Consider the following 15,823-nt stretch of genomic DNA (forward strand, 5'->3'; position numbering starts at 1 on the left):
TTTTTTTTTTTTTTTTTTTTTTTTTTTTTTTTTTTTTTTTTTTTTTTTTTTTTTTTTTAGTGAGGTGAGCGTCTTTAGTTAAAACAAAATGTTATGTAAAAGAAAAAACGAGAACAATGATCTCACGCCGAAGAAGAAATGATTATTTCTTTTTTGGAGGATTCGGATTATTTCTTCTAGATTATATCATATGGAGATCTAGATTATATCATAGATCATTATAGCATCTAGATTATTTTAATTAATGAAATTTATAATTTTAATTAATGAAATTTCTAAAGATGGGACAGTTTTAAATTCACCCCATCATAATCTACTACTTAGCTAAATTTATTGGTTTTTCTGAAATTAACAGCGTAACTGAATTATCGTAATATATGGGCGCAATATTGGAATTTCCGGAAGAGATCCGAAATACGGAATTTCGTCGGTCCCGCGAATGCCGGATTTTGGGTCCTATACTGTATATATATATAGAAAAAGTGATTACTAAAATTCGAAATTCATACATCATAGCATCGTATTAAAAATTAGGTTCCTTAAAATCATGTAGAGTTTTGTAGCAATAACTATTGAAAAGGCGATTGAGAAGCAAAATAGATTCACAATGGAATCTGTGCAAATTGTGTGCATTAAAAAGTGATGACTCTAATTTGCAATTAAATTTTTTTTTTATTTTTTAGAAAGAAAATTTTTTTATTATGTTCAGAAGCTACTGCGGGCCACAGGCTGTCAACTCAATTTATGCTTTAAAAAAAAAACATTGTTAAGAGCACAGAAAAGTCTCCTTTTCCTGAAATAGTTGCTTTTACAGTCTTTTCAGGCAAAAAAAAGTAGCCATAGTTGCCTCAGGTAGAAAATAGTTTCTAATAGTCGCATTTTAATCACCTGTAGCAACACTGCTCCCATCAAAATTTTAAATCTTAGAATTCAATGCATACATCATCGATTCCAAATGAATAGAAAATACTTAAAAATTTCAAACCAATAATAAACCCACAAGGCAAAACTTAATTACTGAACAATTTTCAAGTTCAAGGATTCTTAGAGCAAACTTAAGAAGAGAAAAAGGAAACAACCCTACCAACAAAATAACTTGGGCATGCCTATATTCATTCTTCTTGGCTCAACATGGGTTCAATGGGCCATTATTTTTCTGATACCGGCCCTATATAGAATTGTCAGATCCACCCGATATTTTATATCCATTATTTATCCAAGATAGGTCTTATATGAGCCAGTGTAGGCTCTATATAGGCCAATCTAGGTCCAATATTAAAAAATCTAGACTGGAAAATCAACCTGGTCTCTCGGTGTGAGCTCTTATAGGACCCATGTTGAGCTAATTTTGAGCATAACTGGGGCCAAGTTAAAATTGTTGGTAGGGAAGATCTGTTTGCATGAAATTGATATGCATGTGCATGTCTTTGTAAAAAGGCAGGCAATATTTTTAACAATTGGTAGTACATATAGGAATATTTATTATAGTGTCATAAGATTATAACATACCTGAAAACTTTGGTGAAATAAAATAACTGAGATTTTACTAACAAAATTTTTTGGGCTTCAAGTAAAGATTTGATACATCATGCATAGTTAAGTAAGTCAAAATCGGAAATAATGTAAGCACTTACAGTTAGCGAAGTAAAAAATATGCACTACATAAATCTTAATCTAAAGAAGAGTTAATTATAATTACTATTATAATTAAGAATTATTTATAATTACTTAAAATATAAACACTTAACATACTGCAGTTCTGGCACTAGCACCATCTGCTAAGGAATAAGAAAAGTATTTTTGCCAGTAGCGGATATTTCATCGCCAAATTATTATTTTTAAATTTCTTCAACCAATACGGAGAAATTTGAAAATATACGGGTAAACAGGAGATAATTGTAAAATACAGGAGTCTTCGTTAAAAAACAGGAGATTTGGCAGGTGTGTTACAAAATCTAGTATTTTTGCCTCAAATAACCACACTACTCAGTGTTTAGCTTATCTTGAGTAAAAGTGTGCAAATACAGAAGTTATTTGTATTGAAATTTTCCCCCAAGTTAAACATTCACTAATAAAAACGCAGTTAATTTTTGAAAAATACTTACAAACAAGTTAGATGGTTTGGTTGGAGATGCTTTGACTTCTGAATCGGGAACTTTGTGCGGGGACTGAGTCCTGGGGGAAGTGTCCTCAGGTACAGTTGACTTGGTCTCAATTTTTTTTACCCCAGATTCATTTGATTTGGGCTCCACTTTTTTATCTTTCGACTCAGTTAATTTGGCCTCTATTGGCTTTTCTTTGATAGGAGCAATCATGCACTACAAAAAAAAAAAAAAACTTTAAAATAGTTTAATGAAACAATTTAAGCACTCACATTACAAATTTATTATTATCTTCCATTAATTCTTCTAAAATATACTATAACTAGATTTTAATAAATTTTCTTTTTAAACATCCAATTGTAAGAAATAAGCATCCACAGGATTGCCACAGAAGAAAAATTAACAAAATAGTTGCTTCCAGTAGCCTAAACCATGAAAATACTAGCCTAAAATATGAAAAAAGTTGCTTAAATAAAAACAAAAATTTTTCAATAATATGACTAAAATTTTTTTAAATGACTTCATTCTAATATACCATGATCTATTTCGTCAAGTTGACGACCAATATAATTTTTAAACAAACGTTAATGTTTCAGCACTAAATTTTTATATAAAAAAAATCAGTATATTTGCAGAACATTAAATACTTTTAAATGCTAGAATAATGCAAAAAAATAAGTTTTTGTTAAAAAAACACACTCTTTCGATTAATTTTCCCTATCACATAATTTTTCCTTTCATCAATAATTAATTTAGCAAATTATATATATATACAGTATGGGACCCCTAATCTGGCACTTAATCCAACCTAATTTTTTTTAAAGAAATTTTTATTGATAAGAGAAAAAAAAAGCAGTAATATTTTCTTTTTATTCAGATTTTTTTTTTCTTGAAGTAAGTAACTATATTTTATCTTTTAAAAATAAAAACATGAAAAGAAAAAAAATAATAAATCTGTGTCAAACAAACCATCAATTCCTAAAGCAGTTGAAATTGAAAAGTAAAAACATCTGCATTTCCAATGAACAAAATAAAGAAATTCAAGTTGGGAGAAACTGATAAATCAATCTTGACAGCTGCGCAAGTGCTTTACTGGTTTGTCCACACATTTCCCTCTCCTGTTTGACCATAAATTAGCCACACCCTTTTGACATTGAAACTAAATAATACAATGTACAAAATGAATTCTATCCCTTTTGCTGCCTTTTTTTTAAAATTCGATTTATTTACCTTTTTATTAGTTATTAACTGTTACTTTTTTTTGTTACTTGTCAACTAGTTTTGTTGCTTGTTTTTTTTAATCGTTATTAGTTGTTTGCTTTTGTTTTTAGTTATTCATCGTTAGTTTCCTAGCATTAATTGTTACTTTTTTGTAGTTCCTTGTTATNTTTTTTTTTTTTTTTTTTTTTTTTTTTTTTTTTTTTTTTTTTTTTAGTGAGGTGAGCGTCTTTAGTTAAAACAAAATGTTATGTAAAAGAAAAAACGAGAACAATGATCTCACGCCGAAGAAGAAATGATTATTTCTTTTTTGGAGGATTCGGATTATTTCTTCTAGATTATGTCATATGGAGATCTAGATTATATCATAGATCATTATATCATCTAGATTATTTTAATTAATGAAATTTATCATTTTAATTAATGAAATTTCTAAAGATGGGACAGTTTTAAATTCACCCCATCATAATCTACTACTTAGCTAAATTTATTGGTTTTTCTGAAATTAACAGCGTAACTGAATTATCGTAATATATGGGCGCAATATTGGAATTTCCGGAAGAGATCCGAAATACGGAATTTCGTCGGTCCCGCGAATGCCGGATTTTGGGTCCTATACTGTATATATATATAGAAAAAGTGATTACTAAAATTCGAAATTCATACATCATAGCATCGTATTAAAAATTAGGTTCCTTAAAATCATGTAGAGTTTTGTAGCAATAACTATTGAAAAGGCGATTGAGAAGCAAAATAGATTCACAATGGAATCTGTGCAAATTGTGTGCATTAAAAAGTGATGACTCTAATTTGCAATTAAATTTTTTTTTTATTTTTTAGAAAGAAAATTTTTTTATTATGTTCAGAAGCTACTGCGGGCCACAGGCTGTCAACTCAATTTATGCTTTAAAAAAAAAACATTGTTAAGAGCACAGAAAAGTCTCCTTTTCCTGAAATAGTTGCTTTTACAGTCTTTTCAGGCAAAAAAAAGTAGCCATAGTTGCCTCAGGTAGAAAATAGTTTCTAATAGTCGCATTTTAATCACCTGTAGCAACACTGCTCCCATCAAAATTTTAAATCTTAGAATTCAATGCATACATCATCGATTCCAAATGAATAGAAAATACTTAAAAATTTCAAACCAATAATAAACCCACAAGGCAAAACTTAATTACTGAACAATTTTCAAGTTCAAGGATTCTTAGAGCAAACTTAAGAAGAGAAAAAGGAAACAACCCTACCAACAAAATAACTTGGGCATGCCTATATTCATTCTTCTTGGCTCAACATGGGTTCAATGGGCCATTATTTTTCTGATACCGGCCCTATATAGAATTGTCAGATCCACCCGATATTTTATATCCATTATTTATCCAAGATAGGTCTTATATGAGCCAGTGTAGGCTCTATATAGGCCAATCTAGGTCCAATATTAAAAAATCTAGACTGGAAAATCAACCTGGTCTCTCGGTGTGAGCTCTTATAGGACCCATGTTGAGCTAATTTTGAGCATAACTGGGGCCAAGTTAAAATTGTTGGTAGGGAAGTACTATTTTAGGGAAAAAATGTGACAGTTTTAAGTATGTGTTTTGCAATCCATTAAAATTTGGGAGATTCTTAGCTCTATTATGGAGAGTGGGAGATATAGACAGATATAGAATGTCTTTCACAAAATTTAAGAGCCAGCAGTAAAAAGATGTGTAATAAAAAAACATTTAATTTTCAGGAAAAAAAAATTAAAACTAAATTTGTTGTTCACAAAAATGCGAGAAACAAAAAAACACATAGGTTTAAATAAGCTTACTTCATTATCACTCTCATCTGATTTGGGGGCATCAGATAAATCAGGATCAGACAAATCAGGAACCTAGAACATAAGGACATATTCAACAAACAGCACAATACTTCCATTTAAAAATGAAACCCCCCATTAAAATGTTTATTTTAAATAGCGATTTCTGCCAACAACTTATTATTAAATAATTCATTGAAACACAGAAACAAAATATTAAAAATTTAATGCAGCACAAAAAATAAAAATTTAATGCAGCATAAGGGGCATACAATGTCCAATACTTCACATAAACATGATCTCTATTAAAGGATTCCACGTTCATTTTAAATATGTTTTAGAAAAAATGATTGTGAATGTTACTGAAGTACAGTAACTAGATGTCAAACATTTAATCCATGAAAAACACATTGTGGGCATACTGTTAAAAGTAATCAATGCTTCACACTTAAATGTGAGATCTCAATTAAATGATTATACAGTCAGACTTCGATATAAGGTCACCCGGCATATAAGGTCACTTTTCCGAAGTCCTGGCTCACTGAATAGGAATTCTTTGTTACAGATTAGTGGATATATGGTCAAGTTTTAAAAATCGCTATCGCTTATAAGGTCATTTTTATCTGAGGCGAGGGAAGCTCTTTTCTAACAAAAGCCTATTTAACTTCCTTACAAGGCAATTACTCCTCTCGAGTTCTAGGAAAATGTTGCAGCCAACGAGCAAGCTACAATTTCTGAAATTGTTTCACAAGTTGTGGACACTGAGGCCAATGACAGTGGTCCTAAGACTGTAGCTGTAACCTAAGTGGAAGTCTTCAATGCAATAAATGTCAGACGAAATTTTTTTACAAACCATGAGGGAGCTCAGGAACATTTTGAGAAGTTACGAAATCTATAAAACATTGTTAGAAAAATGAGACCAAAGACGAAACAGACCTGCATAAATGATTATTTTATACAAGGTAAGATGTAATGAATGTATGTACACTTTGAGGAAATTTGTAAACAGCTTTATTTCAAATTAAATTTTTTTTTTAAAATCTAACTTTCTTTAATTCTTTACTAATTCTGTTAAAATTTATTGACTTAAATATTTAATTCACGGCTGATCGTTTTCGTTCATATTACCATTTTTAAAAAATCCTAATGTGTACTATTTACGTGGTTAGTTATGAATGAATTGGTTAAAAGGTCACCCCGCCCATAAGGTCACTTTTGCAATGTCCCTTAGGGTAACCTTATATCGAGGTCTGACTGTATATANCACATGCCTTATTTTTAAATTGAGACAATATGAATCCCGATATGAGGCTTTTAAATCACGTGAATATGAAACTCTATATAGAATTTTAAAGTATGCAGAAATACAAATCATGATGCGTAATTTTTAGAGCACGTAAACACCAATCACGATGCATAATTTTCAAACCGCGGAAATACAAATCACAATGTCTAATTTTTAAAGAACGTTTAAATACGAAAATCGATGCTTGATTTTACAACCGCAAAAACGTATCACGACATAGAATTTTAAGCTCGCATGAATACCAATCGCTTAATAGGGTTTTGAAAAGCGTAAATACAAATTACTTTATTGGATTGGATTTCGTATCAATACGAAAATCGATGTTTGATATTACAACCGCAAAAACGAGTCACGACATAGGATTTTAAGCTCGCGTGAATACGAATCGCTACATAGGGTTTTAAAAGCGCGTAAATACAAATCGCTATATTGGATTTTTAAATCTCGTAAATAAGAATCACAATGTACAATATTTAAATCGCCTGAATAAGACTCGCAACGTTCAATTTTTAAATCAGGCAAATACGAAAATCGATGTTTGATAACAAAATAGTGATTTTAAAAATGCATAAATGCAAAACGCGATATTGGATTTTTAAATCTCGTAACTAAGAATCATAATGTGCGATGTTTGAATAGCGTAAATAAGAATCGCATAGCCCAACTTTTAAATCAGGTAAATACGAAATCGATTATTTATATTAAAATCGCGAGAGACTGGACTTGGGATTTCTAAAAGACTTGTTTGTATTGTTTTTGTTTAGACATAATAAATAAAAATTTACAAGATTAAGTGAATGAGAAAGTAAATATTTTCACCCTAAATCCACCTCTATTATTTTTTTTTATTTATTTTATTTTTCGTTTGCTTTCACGCCAGACAACAGGGTCATGACGTTTGAATTGCTAAAATATGAGCTATCCGGCGGACGAATAAAAATACGGAAAATCTTATTTTCTGTGAAGAGAAAATAGCTAAAATAAGTAAAAAAAACGGAAGGGATAGCAGCTAGGATGTAGATTGAATTTTTTGTTTATCTTTGAAAATCGTAAATAAATATGATTATTTTATTTTAACGATTGAATTTTCAAAAAAAAAAAAAAAAAAAAAAAAAAAAAAAAAAAAAAAAAGCGGGATATTTATTTAAAAAAAAAAACGAAACTTTTAGAGAATCCAAGTTTTTGATAAAAAGGCTGAAATTCGAAAGGAAAAAATATCATCTCTGTATAAAGGTCAACCAGTTTTATCCCAAGGAAATNTTTTTTAAAAAAAAAAACGAAACTTTTAGAGAATCCGAGTTTTTGATAAAAAGGCTGAAATTCGAAAGGAAAAAGCGAAAAAATATCATCTCTGTATAAAGGTCAACCAGTTTTATCCCAAGGAAATGACTTTTTGAGAAACTTCAGAGGGAGGAATGAGGACTTCAATGCTTTCGCTCCGCGGAAAATTAAATTTCTCATAAAATATTTTAACTTGTTAAAAAAAATTTCTGTGGAAATTAGCGGGAAAAATCTAAAAAAAAGCGGAAATCCGCGGAAGAATCTCATCCCTGGCTTTCATGCAGAATTTACTTTTTTATCCAGATAAGTTCAATTTTAATTAGAATCCATCTGATTTTTAATGCAGTCTATTTGAATTCTTTTTTTTTGTATAGTGATCATACCATTCTAATTTTAATTAAGCACTTATTAAGGAAAAAGATTTAAGAAAAAAACAAACTATTAGCAAATAGCAGAAGTTCTACTATATCATGTACAAAAGACAAGTGCACACTTTTTCCATACACAGCATATAGTTATTTTTTTTCATGTCATGTGATCCATAATATCCAGACTTCCTTGTTAGGGTTGAGAAGTAAACCACAAGACCAGATGAGATGTCATATGGTTACAATCAATTTATTAAATTGATTATATCGATTTATTAAATTGAATAGAATTTCGGCTTCATAAAGACATTTTGCTGCAGGTCATGGATTCATTTTATAAATAAAGACTATATTTCTAACTAATTAATAATAATATATATGTGAAAAAGAGATTATTTAAAAATTTCACCTGTTTGAAGAGCTGGTCTACTATCAAAATATAATTCTTTTTAGGTTTAGTTTTAAGATTCCTTTAATTTCACTTAGCCATTATTTTAGATCAGGGTGCTTAGACAAATTATTCTACAAAAAATAAGCACCTTTTAAGTACTTTTCAAGCACTTAAGATATTTTTAAGCACTTTAAAAAAATATAATTAGACAGGGTTGGAAAGTTTTTGATAACTGACGGTTTTATTTTGCTTTAACTGTCATGTCAAAAAAAAAACTTTTGGCATTGTTTCTGACAATTGTCAAAAATCATGAAATTTTAAATCATATAAAATGAAGGGCTTTTTCATGCGCTACGGACTGACAATACGCTGAAATAGATTGGGGTTGAATTAATTGTGAAAGCGTTGAATAGAACAATGTGAACTGTGTTCTTTTGCATAATTTATAGCGAAAATCAACAAAATCTCATATTGAAAAAGGGAAAATTAAGCACTTTTTAAAAACATAGAAATAAAAAAGCACCTTAAGGGCTTTTAAAAAACGAAATCGAAAATAAGCACTTTTTAAAAACACTAGGCACCCTGTAGATGTTACAGATATGCACACACAATGGAACCCAGATTTTCCGTTAGACTAGTCTTAAAAGATGTAGGAAGCTGGTTAATGTAATATCAGGTAAAAAAATTTGAGCATATTTTTCAAAAATTTAAACTTACAAGACTAACCACTCTAAAAAAAATTTGTAATCTTGATGAGTTTCCCCCCCCCCTTTTTTTAAAAGATACAATATTAAAAAAATTTCTATCAATGCTTACCATTGTTTGCAAACTTGTTTTATGGTTTACGTTCACAAATGTTTCAGAGTTTTCATGCTTTAAACTTTTAATCAGTTGTGGGTATATCCTCTGATTTTCATCATCATCATCATACTTAAATAATGCTATAGTAAATGAAATAGCTTAGTATAGCTGAAATACCATCCTTAAATATCCCAAGATTACGCTTTGAGTGGTTACCATAGTTTAAAAGACGAAAACAAGAACTAAATTCCCTATATTTTTCCAGTTCACCAAGAAAGAATCAAAATTCCCTACATTTTCCTTTTATTTCAGGTGAGTTTTAAATTCCCCATATTTTTCACAGTGGAGTGGCAGCAGATTACTTAAAATACAGAACAATCTAAAATGAATAGTTAATTTTTTCCCCCTTTAAAGTACTAATCACTCACCTCAGTATCATCTTCTGAGTCTTGAGCTTCCTCAAGATCTGGTACATCCTGAAAAAATACTTATGCATGAAATTATCAGCATTAAATAATAATTAAGTGTAATTTTTCATAATTTGTAGTTAAGACATTCACTGAAGAATCAAAAGAAACATTGATTACCTCAATTTCAGTAGAATTATTTTTAAATCCATTTTCCAAAGAATTCTTGAAATTAAGTCTGGAAAAAATTGCAATAAAAATGATAAAATATCATACTGCTAAATATGCACATTTTTTTAAGTTTTAAATTGAGCTTTGTAATCAAAGGGAAAAATTGCTCCTTGAATTCTACGGACTTTAAAAATATTTAAATATCGGGGTTCTACACTTTACAATTACATAACTGAACATTTTTTTATGAATTTTTTAAATGTGACTCAGCGGTAGTAGCGGAAACAGTTATTAAGAATACTTATTTATTATTTAATATACTGAAATGACAACGAAATTTTGCGTAATAGCAATAAATAATACAAATAACATTACAAAAAAAGAGAAAAAAATTGACTTGTAATTTGTTTCTAAATGTCATCATTTATTAAACTATTAATTTATTAAATTACTTTCAAAACCAATCTTAATATTTATTATTTTCAAATTATTAAGTTTCAGAGGAATATACAAGAGAGAAGGCACGTTTTAAAAGCTGAAAAATAAATTAAAAATGTGTTTATCTACAAACTAAATGAAGATATTGTACAGAGCACAGGGATGCATTACGGCTGGAGATGAATTAAAACAAATTGGATACAAAATTGTGAGAATATGAATCACAATGTGCAATTTTTTAAATTGCGCAAATCTGTATCCCCTTTCATTTTAATTCACATAAAGACGAGTAATGTGCTATTTAAATCCAGATGAGCATGAATCCAGTTTGATTTTAAAACTGCACGAATGTATGATTTTTAAATCGCATGAATATGAATTGCACCATTCGATTTTAGAATTACACCGATACACAATGTGTTACACTCATCCCTCCTTAATTGCATATCGGATAATTGAAAAACCCGCTTATACGAATAAAATTTGGGTGTTAAGGGTGAAGTTGAAAAATTAATCAAATCTTCCAGCTAATTATTATACATTGAAATAAACGAAGGGGTTCTTACCTGTCTTAGACTTTTCTCACACATAATTTAGAATGTAAAAAAAGGTACAGAGTGATATTTTTCAGGGATGAGAATGGCTAAAAGGCGAAAACTGAATTTCCACACAATTCAATTTTACGCACGTGCAATCGTTTAATAAAAAAAATTCCAGACAATTTAAGATAATAAATAACAATGTGAGGACATAAAAATTTGTACTAATTTTGTACTAATTACATCAATACTTAACATTTAGTAAAAGGTAAAATTGCCAATTGAAAAAATAAAGCTAGAAAATTATATTTTTCTTCAGTTCACATTAGAACTATTACTTGAGAAACTGCCCAGTTTAGCAAATTAAAATTACTGAGAACATACATTAATATTCCATTTCTTTTAATAAATATTGTTACGTGATTTATAGTAAATATATCAGTAACATGACTTTTTAAATTATTTAGAAAATAAAATAAACTTTTACAATTCAATCACTATGTTCATATTATAATCTAATCTATCTAGAGCTCTGTGAAACATATCAATAACTGTGAAGTAGAAATATATGGTAATTCATTAACATACAAAAATTGCTATTTTTTCGCAAAAATGTTGAATTTAAGATCGAACATTGCACTCCCCTTTAAACCGTATAACCCGCTTCATCCCATAGATTTAGCTGCAACAGATGGTATTCCTTTAAGCAGGGTTGACTGCATTAGTAAATAAATTACAGTTGATGTAGGAACTCTGAGATTGGGGCTCGCGATTTAAGATTAAACTCAGATGTGCAATTTGCAAATCAGGTAAATATGATAGCTAAAAAACAGGACAAATAAACACAAAATATTTTTTATCAGGATTATCGAGATAATTACGATACCTGAATATTAGCATTATTTGCCGTTCAGTCATGTAACACATTTGATTCCTTAGCTTGAAATAAAAGTTATAAATCTAAACTAGGGTCATTATCCCAATGAAAATTTAAACTATGACAGTTAAATAATTTTTTATGCCATTCATTATGAAATATTTGATACGTAATAGCACTTTCAGCAGATTCAGACCGCAAAATTGCACATCAGTAAAATTCTAAAAACTAGTTACATAAAATTATAACTAAAAAGTAACTGAAATTATACTTACTTTATTTCTCCCGTTGAGAGAGAATCATCTTTTTCAACATCTAGAAATATATGAAAAATTCAAAATTTTTATAGCAGGTAAGTAAGAATTAAAAATGATGTGCTATAATTTGTTTTCAGAAGAAAAAAAAAGCATAACAGAAGAACACTGGTTAGCAGATGTAGTACAAATAAATGACAAAATTTCCAAAAATTACGAAAAAAAAAATCTCTATATTACATTTAAAACATATAAAAGTTGTCATCGCCTTATTATGATCAATGGTTACCCATTGGTCAAATGCTTTTTCTTTCTGGATTGACTCCGTTAAACGCCACATTTCAAATCATGGGTTGCAAAAACTGTTTTAATGGATGTTTGTCGTTGGATTGATTTTCCTATACTGCCTTTGTACATGCTTCAAGAAGCCACAAAATAGTTTTCCTTCCTCAGTATTCATATTTATTATTGAAATCACCGTCAAACCAGTAAATATACGTTAGTAATAAAAAGAATATATAAAAATACTTTAAATCATTATTATTTAAATACATTGAAAATGCCTGCTAGTGAAAAGAAAAACAGCAGCGGTCGGTGTAGCAACGCATACGCACTGCATACTATTAATCTTGAACACAGTTGAAAAGTGTGTGGATGCCATCAAATCCAAACCAAGATCCATTTTGTTAATGGGTATAAAAAAAAATTAAAAAAAAAAAGATTTTAATAATACAAACCTCAAAATCTGAGATTTTGCATTTTATAGATCTTTTCACTTATGTTTAAATTTACGAACTAAACACGGCAAAATAAGTCTGGAATGTATCAATCTTAAAATGCTTTAAAATAATTTTTATAAACAAAATACTTAAAAACACAAAATATCTACTCAAGTATTTATTATTTACAGAAGAAAAATTTACATTTTCTGCATCATAAAAAATAATAACAAGCAAATTTATTATCATTTTAAACTCTCATTAAATAATTAAACAAATAATGTAAAAAGTTAATACAGTAAACTCTCGCTATTACGATATCCCATACAACAATAACTCAATCGATTATGATAATGCTTTGTGGTCCCAAATCGAAAATAAACACCTTAAAGCACTTTTTAAAAACACTACGCAAATTTAACATTACGCTATTTTAAAATTATGTGTGTTGCCATTTTTTCAACAACATTTAAATTTTTTTTAATGTAGGATATAAAAAAAATCAATTAATTATAAAATGAAGAGTTAGTACAACTATAGGTCTCTTTTAAAACTCCAGAACCGTTTGTGCTGGTGTTTTGGAATGCGGACAGCTGCTGCAAGCAAGGATCGCCAAAATGGGCTGTTTAATACCACTTAAACATAAAATTGCATATTTATTTAAAACAACAATCTGCTTTTATGTACAGTTTCATAAACAGTTTATGAACAATTTCACATAATAGCAGTGAACAATTTCATCTGCTATTATGAACAGCTGAGAGTTTTACTTTATCAATAATCCATTGATAGACAGGTTAGGTTTAGAGTAACAAAACAAATTAAAACTTTCCTGTTCACCATTTTTTTAAAATATATTTTTCATTTCCACACATTTTTATTCAGGGTTCATACTTACTTAGTTCTAAACTGCAAAGTTCCATAAAAACTCGCTCTAAACTTTTTAATAGAGAAATGTTGTCATTCATTGTGCCTGTCAAAATAAAATTTATATATATATGTAAATGTATATATATATACATATATATATATATATACATATATATATACGTAGGAAACTGACATCCTTTGTAATTTAAACTAAACGCATTCATAGCTAATTTTGTAGTGTTTTTTTTAACGATATATCTTATAAATTTGAATTAGTCCACCTGCTACACTATAAAAAGTGGATGCTCAAATTCCACTAAATTTTCTTCGTTTTTGACTAAATCGTTTACTGGTATATGATCCTAGCAAAAATTTCGTAAAATTTCATCAAAAATTTCATCAAAATTAAAGAAGTGTTTCGTCATTCTTTTTTTTCCCCAAACAAATAAAAATCTCATAGCTCCTAATGTATTTGAACTTTTCCATTAACCATTGTAACGCGGACACCATGCACGTGAACTTTTTTTAATAAACTATTTTTAAATGAAATTTAATGTTTTGTTCATGCGAAAGCATTTTCATATTTTTAATTTACTTCTCTGCATTCTTTCCCCTTTCCAATTTGCTTACATAGAGAACAGAAAAATCACAGATGATGCAGTTAAAATTATATTTCAATGATTATAAGATTCGTGGAATTAACTTTTAAATTATGTAACAATAGTAATTAAATTTAAATATATGAATAGTTTAAATTAAATTTCAAATAATTTAACAGTAGTAACTTGATTTGAAAAAAATTAACAGAATTCGTTTGATTTTTTATTGCATTAAANCGCGTAGGGCCCCCGCGAGCGCGCAGAAGTGCAGCAACACGACGCGGCATGGATTCGATCAATGTGTGAAGTATGCTGGAGATAATTGACACCATGAATCCTGCAGGGCTGTCCATAAACCAGTGGGAGTAAGAGGGGGTGGGGATATCTTCTGAACATCACGTTGCAAGGCATCCCAAATATCCCAGCGATGTCGTAGATTTGAAGTTTTACCGGATTTCTGATACTCACGGTATACTCGTGAAAAGGTGGTACGTGAAAATCACAATTTCATTGCTATCTCGGAGATGCTTTGTCTTCTCTCCCGTGCACCGACTATAACACCACGTTCAAACTCACTTAAATCTGTATAACCTGGCATTGTAGACACTCGTTGTCTTACATACGCGTTGCCGATTGCAGCTGTGTACTTTGATTGGCTCCATACCCCTTTATTTGCATACTCATGCCTGTACCAGTTTTTTTGGCTGTTCAGTATATATATATATATGTATATATATACATGCATGCATGTTGATCAGGAGTTGAACAAAATAATGGAAACACTTCAATACTAACACATTGGTCTTTTTCAAAAATTACTTAGATAATTTTTTTAATAAATTTGACTTGTTTAGGTCATGCGATTTCTCACACTTGTCAATGAAGTTTAAAGCTCTTAGAGGATAAAGGGACTGATAATAAATTACAAACGAAAAATAGCGCTTGTGAAAAAAAAAAAATTCTAATAAATTTTGGAAATCTAGCTTAAATATTTATGAAAATCTGAACATTTTAATAAAAAAACGAATTATTTTTGTCTTGCGTTTTTTTGCTATAACTTTAAAAATATTCAATAAAATAAAATATAATCAATTGCTTTCAAATTTGAGAGAAATTTGCTTAAAACTGAGCAAGATATGAGTAATTAAAGTAGTTCTGTAACAGAACTCCTTTAGAATTGCCACCACACCATCTAGAGGCGAGAACAGTAACAAATGAGCTGAATTATAGCAACCGAAAGGAGAACATCTCCGAAATAGTATCTCTGTTTTAGTGTTAAGTGAGGTTTGTCGTTAATTTGTTCTTGTTATTTGTAACTGTTTTCTGTGCTCTGCTATTGAACATAAATAATTTCAGAGCTAGCCCGGTGTTTTTATTTTCTTGGAAAATGGTTACAGTTCTTCTATACTGCTTACGCGCAGGAAAATTTTAAAAGTTTTTTCTTTTCTTTCTGAAGTATTTGGCTACTGATAAAAAAAAATTGCAATTTGAAACCCTTGAAAATTGAAAAAGTTAAAAGCAATTTCTTAAGTAGTTTATATATTTTTTTAAAAGAAAGCTCAAAATGATAAGGGGCTTTTCATAAATTTCATTTTGCACTAATAAACAAGATTTATTAAAATTGACACTGGCATTGTTGGTGATCAATAGGGCTGCAAGTTTGTTGTGGGAAAAAGGACCCAAAATTCGC

The 15,823-nt window shown here is 29.4% G+C and overlaps 1 protein-coding gene across 5 annotated transcripts in view; it reads right to left on the bottom strand.

Annotated features, from left to right (window-relative positions):
* The window catches only part of LOC107441387 (E3 ubiquitin-protein ligase TTC3), a 133,675-nt gene that overhangs the window by 77,060 nt on the left and 40,792 nt on the right, over positions 1–15,823 (bottom strand). For all 5 annotated transcript variants that reach the window (XM_043054164.2, XM_043054163.2, XM_043054165.2 and 2 more), the window contains 6 exons: positions 13,563–13,637; positions 11,967–12,006; positions 9,847–9,904; positions 9,688–9,735; positions 5,125–5,187; positions 2,106–2,318 (listed from right to left, as the gene is read on the bottom strand). In XM_043054164.2, coding sequence (XP_042910098.1) covers positions 2,106–2,318; positions 5,125–5,187; positions 9,688–9,735; positions 9,847–9,904; positions 11,967–12,006; positions 13,563–13,637 — 497 coding nt within the window. The remainder of the gene's footprint in view (positions 1–2,105; positions 2,319–5,124; positions 5,188–9,687; positions 9,736–9,846; positions 9,905–11,966; positions 12,007–13,562; positions 13,638–15,823) is intronic.

The sequence above is a fragment of the Parasteatoda tepidariorum genome, chromosome 5 (genome assembly GCF_043381705.1).
Source record: "Parasteatoda tepidariorum isolate YZ-2023 chromosome 5, CAS_Ptep_4.0, whole genome shotgun sequence".
Taxonomy (NCBI): Eukaryota; Metazoa; Arthropoda; class Arachnida; order Araneae; family Theridiidae; genus Parasteatoda; species Parasteatoda tepidariorum.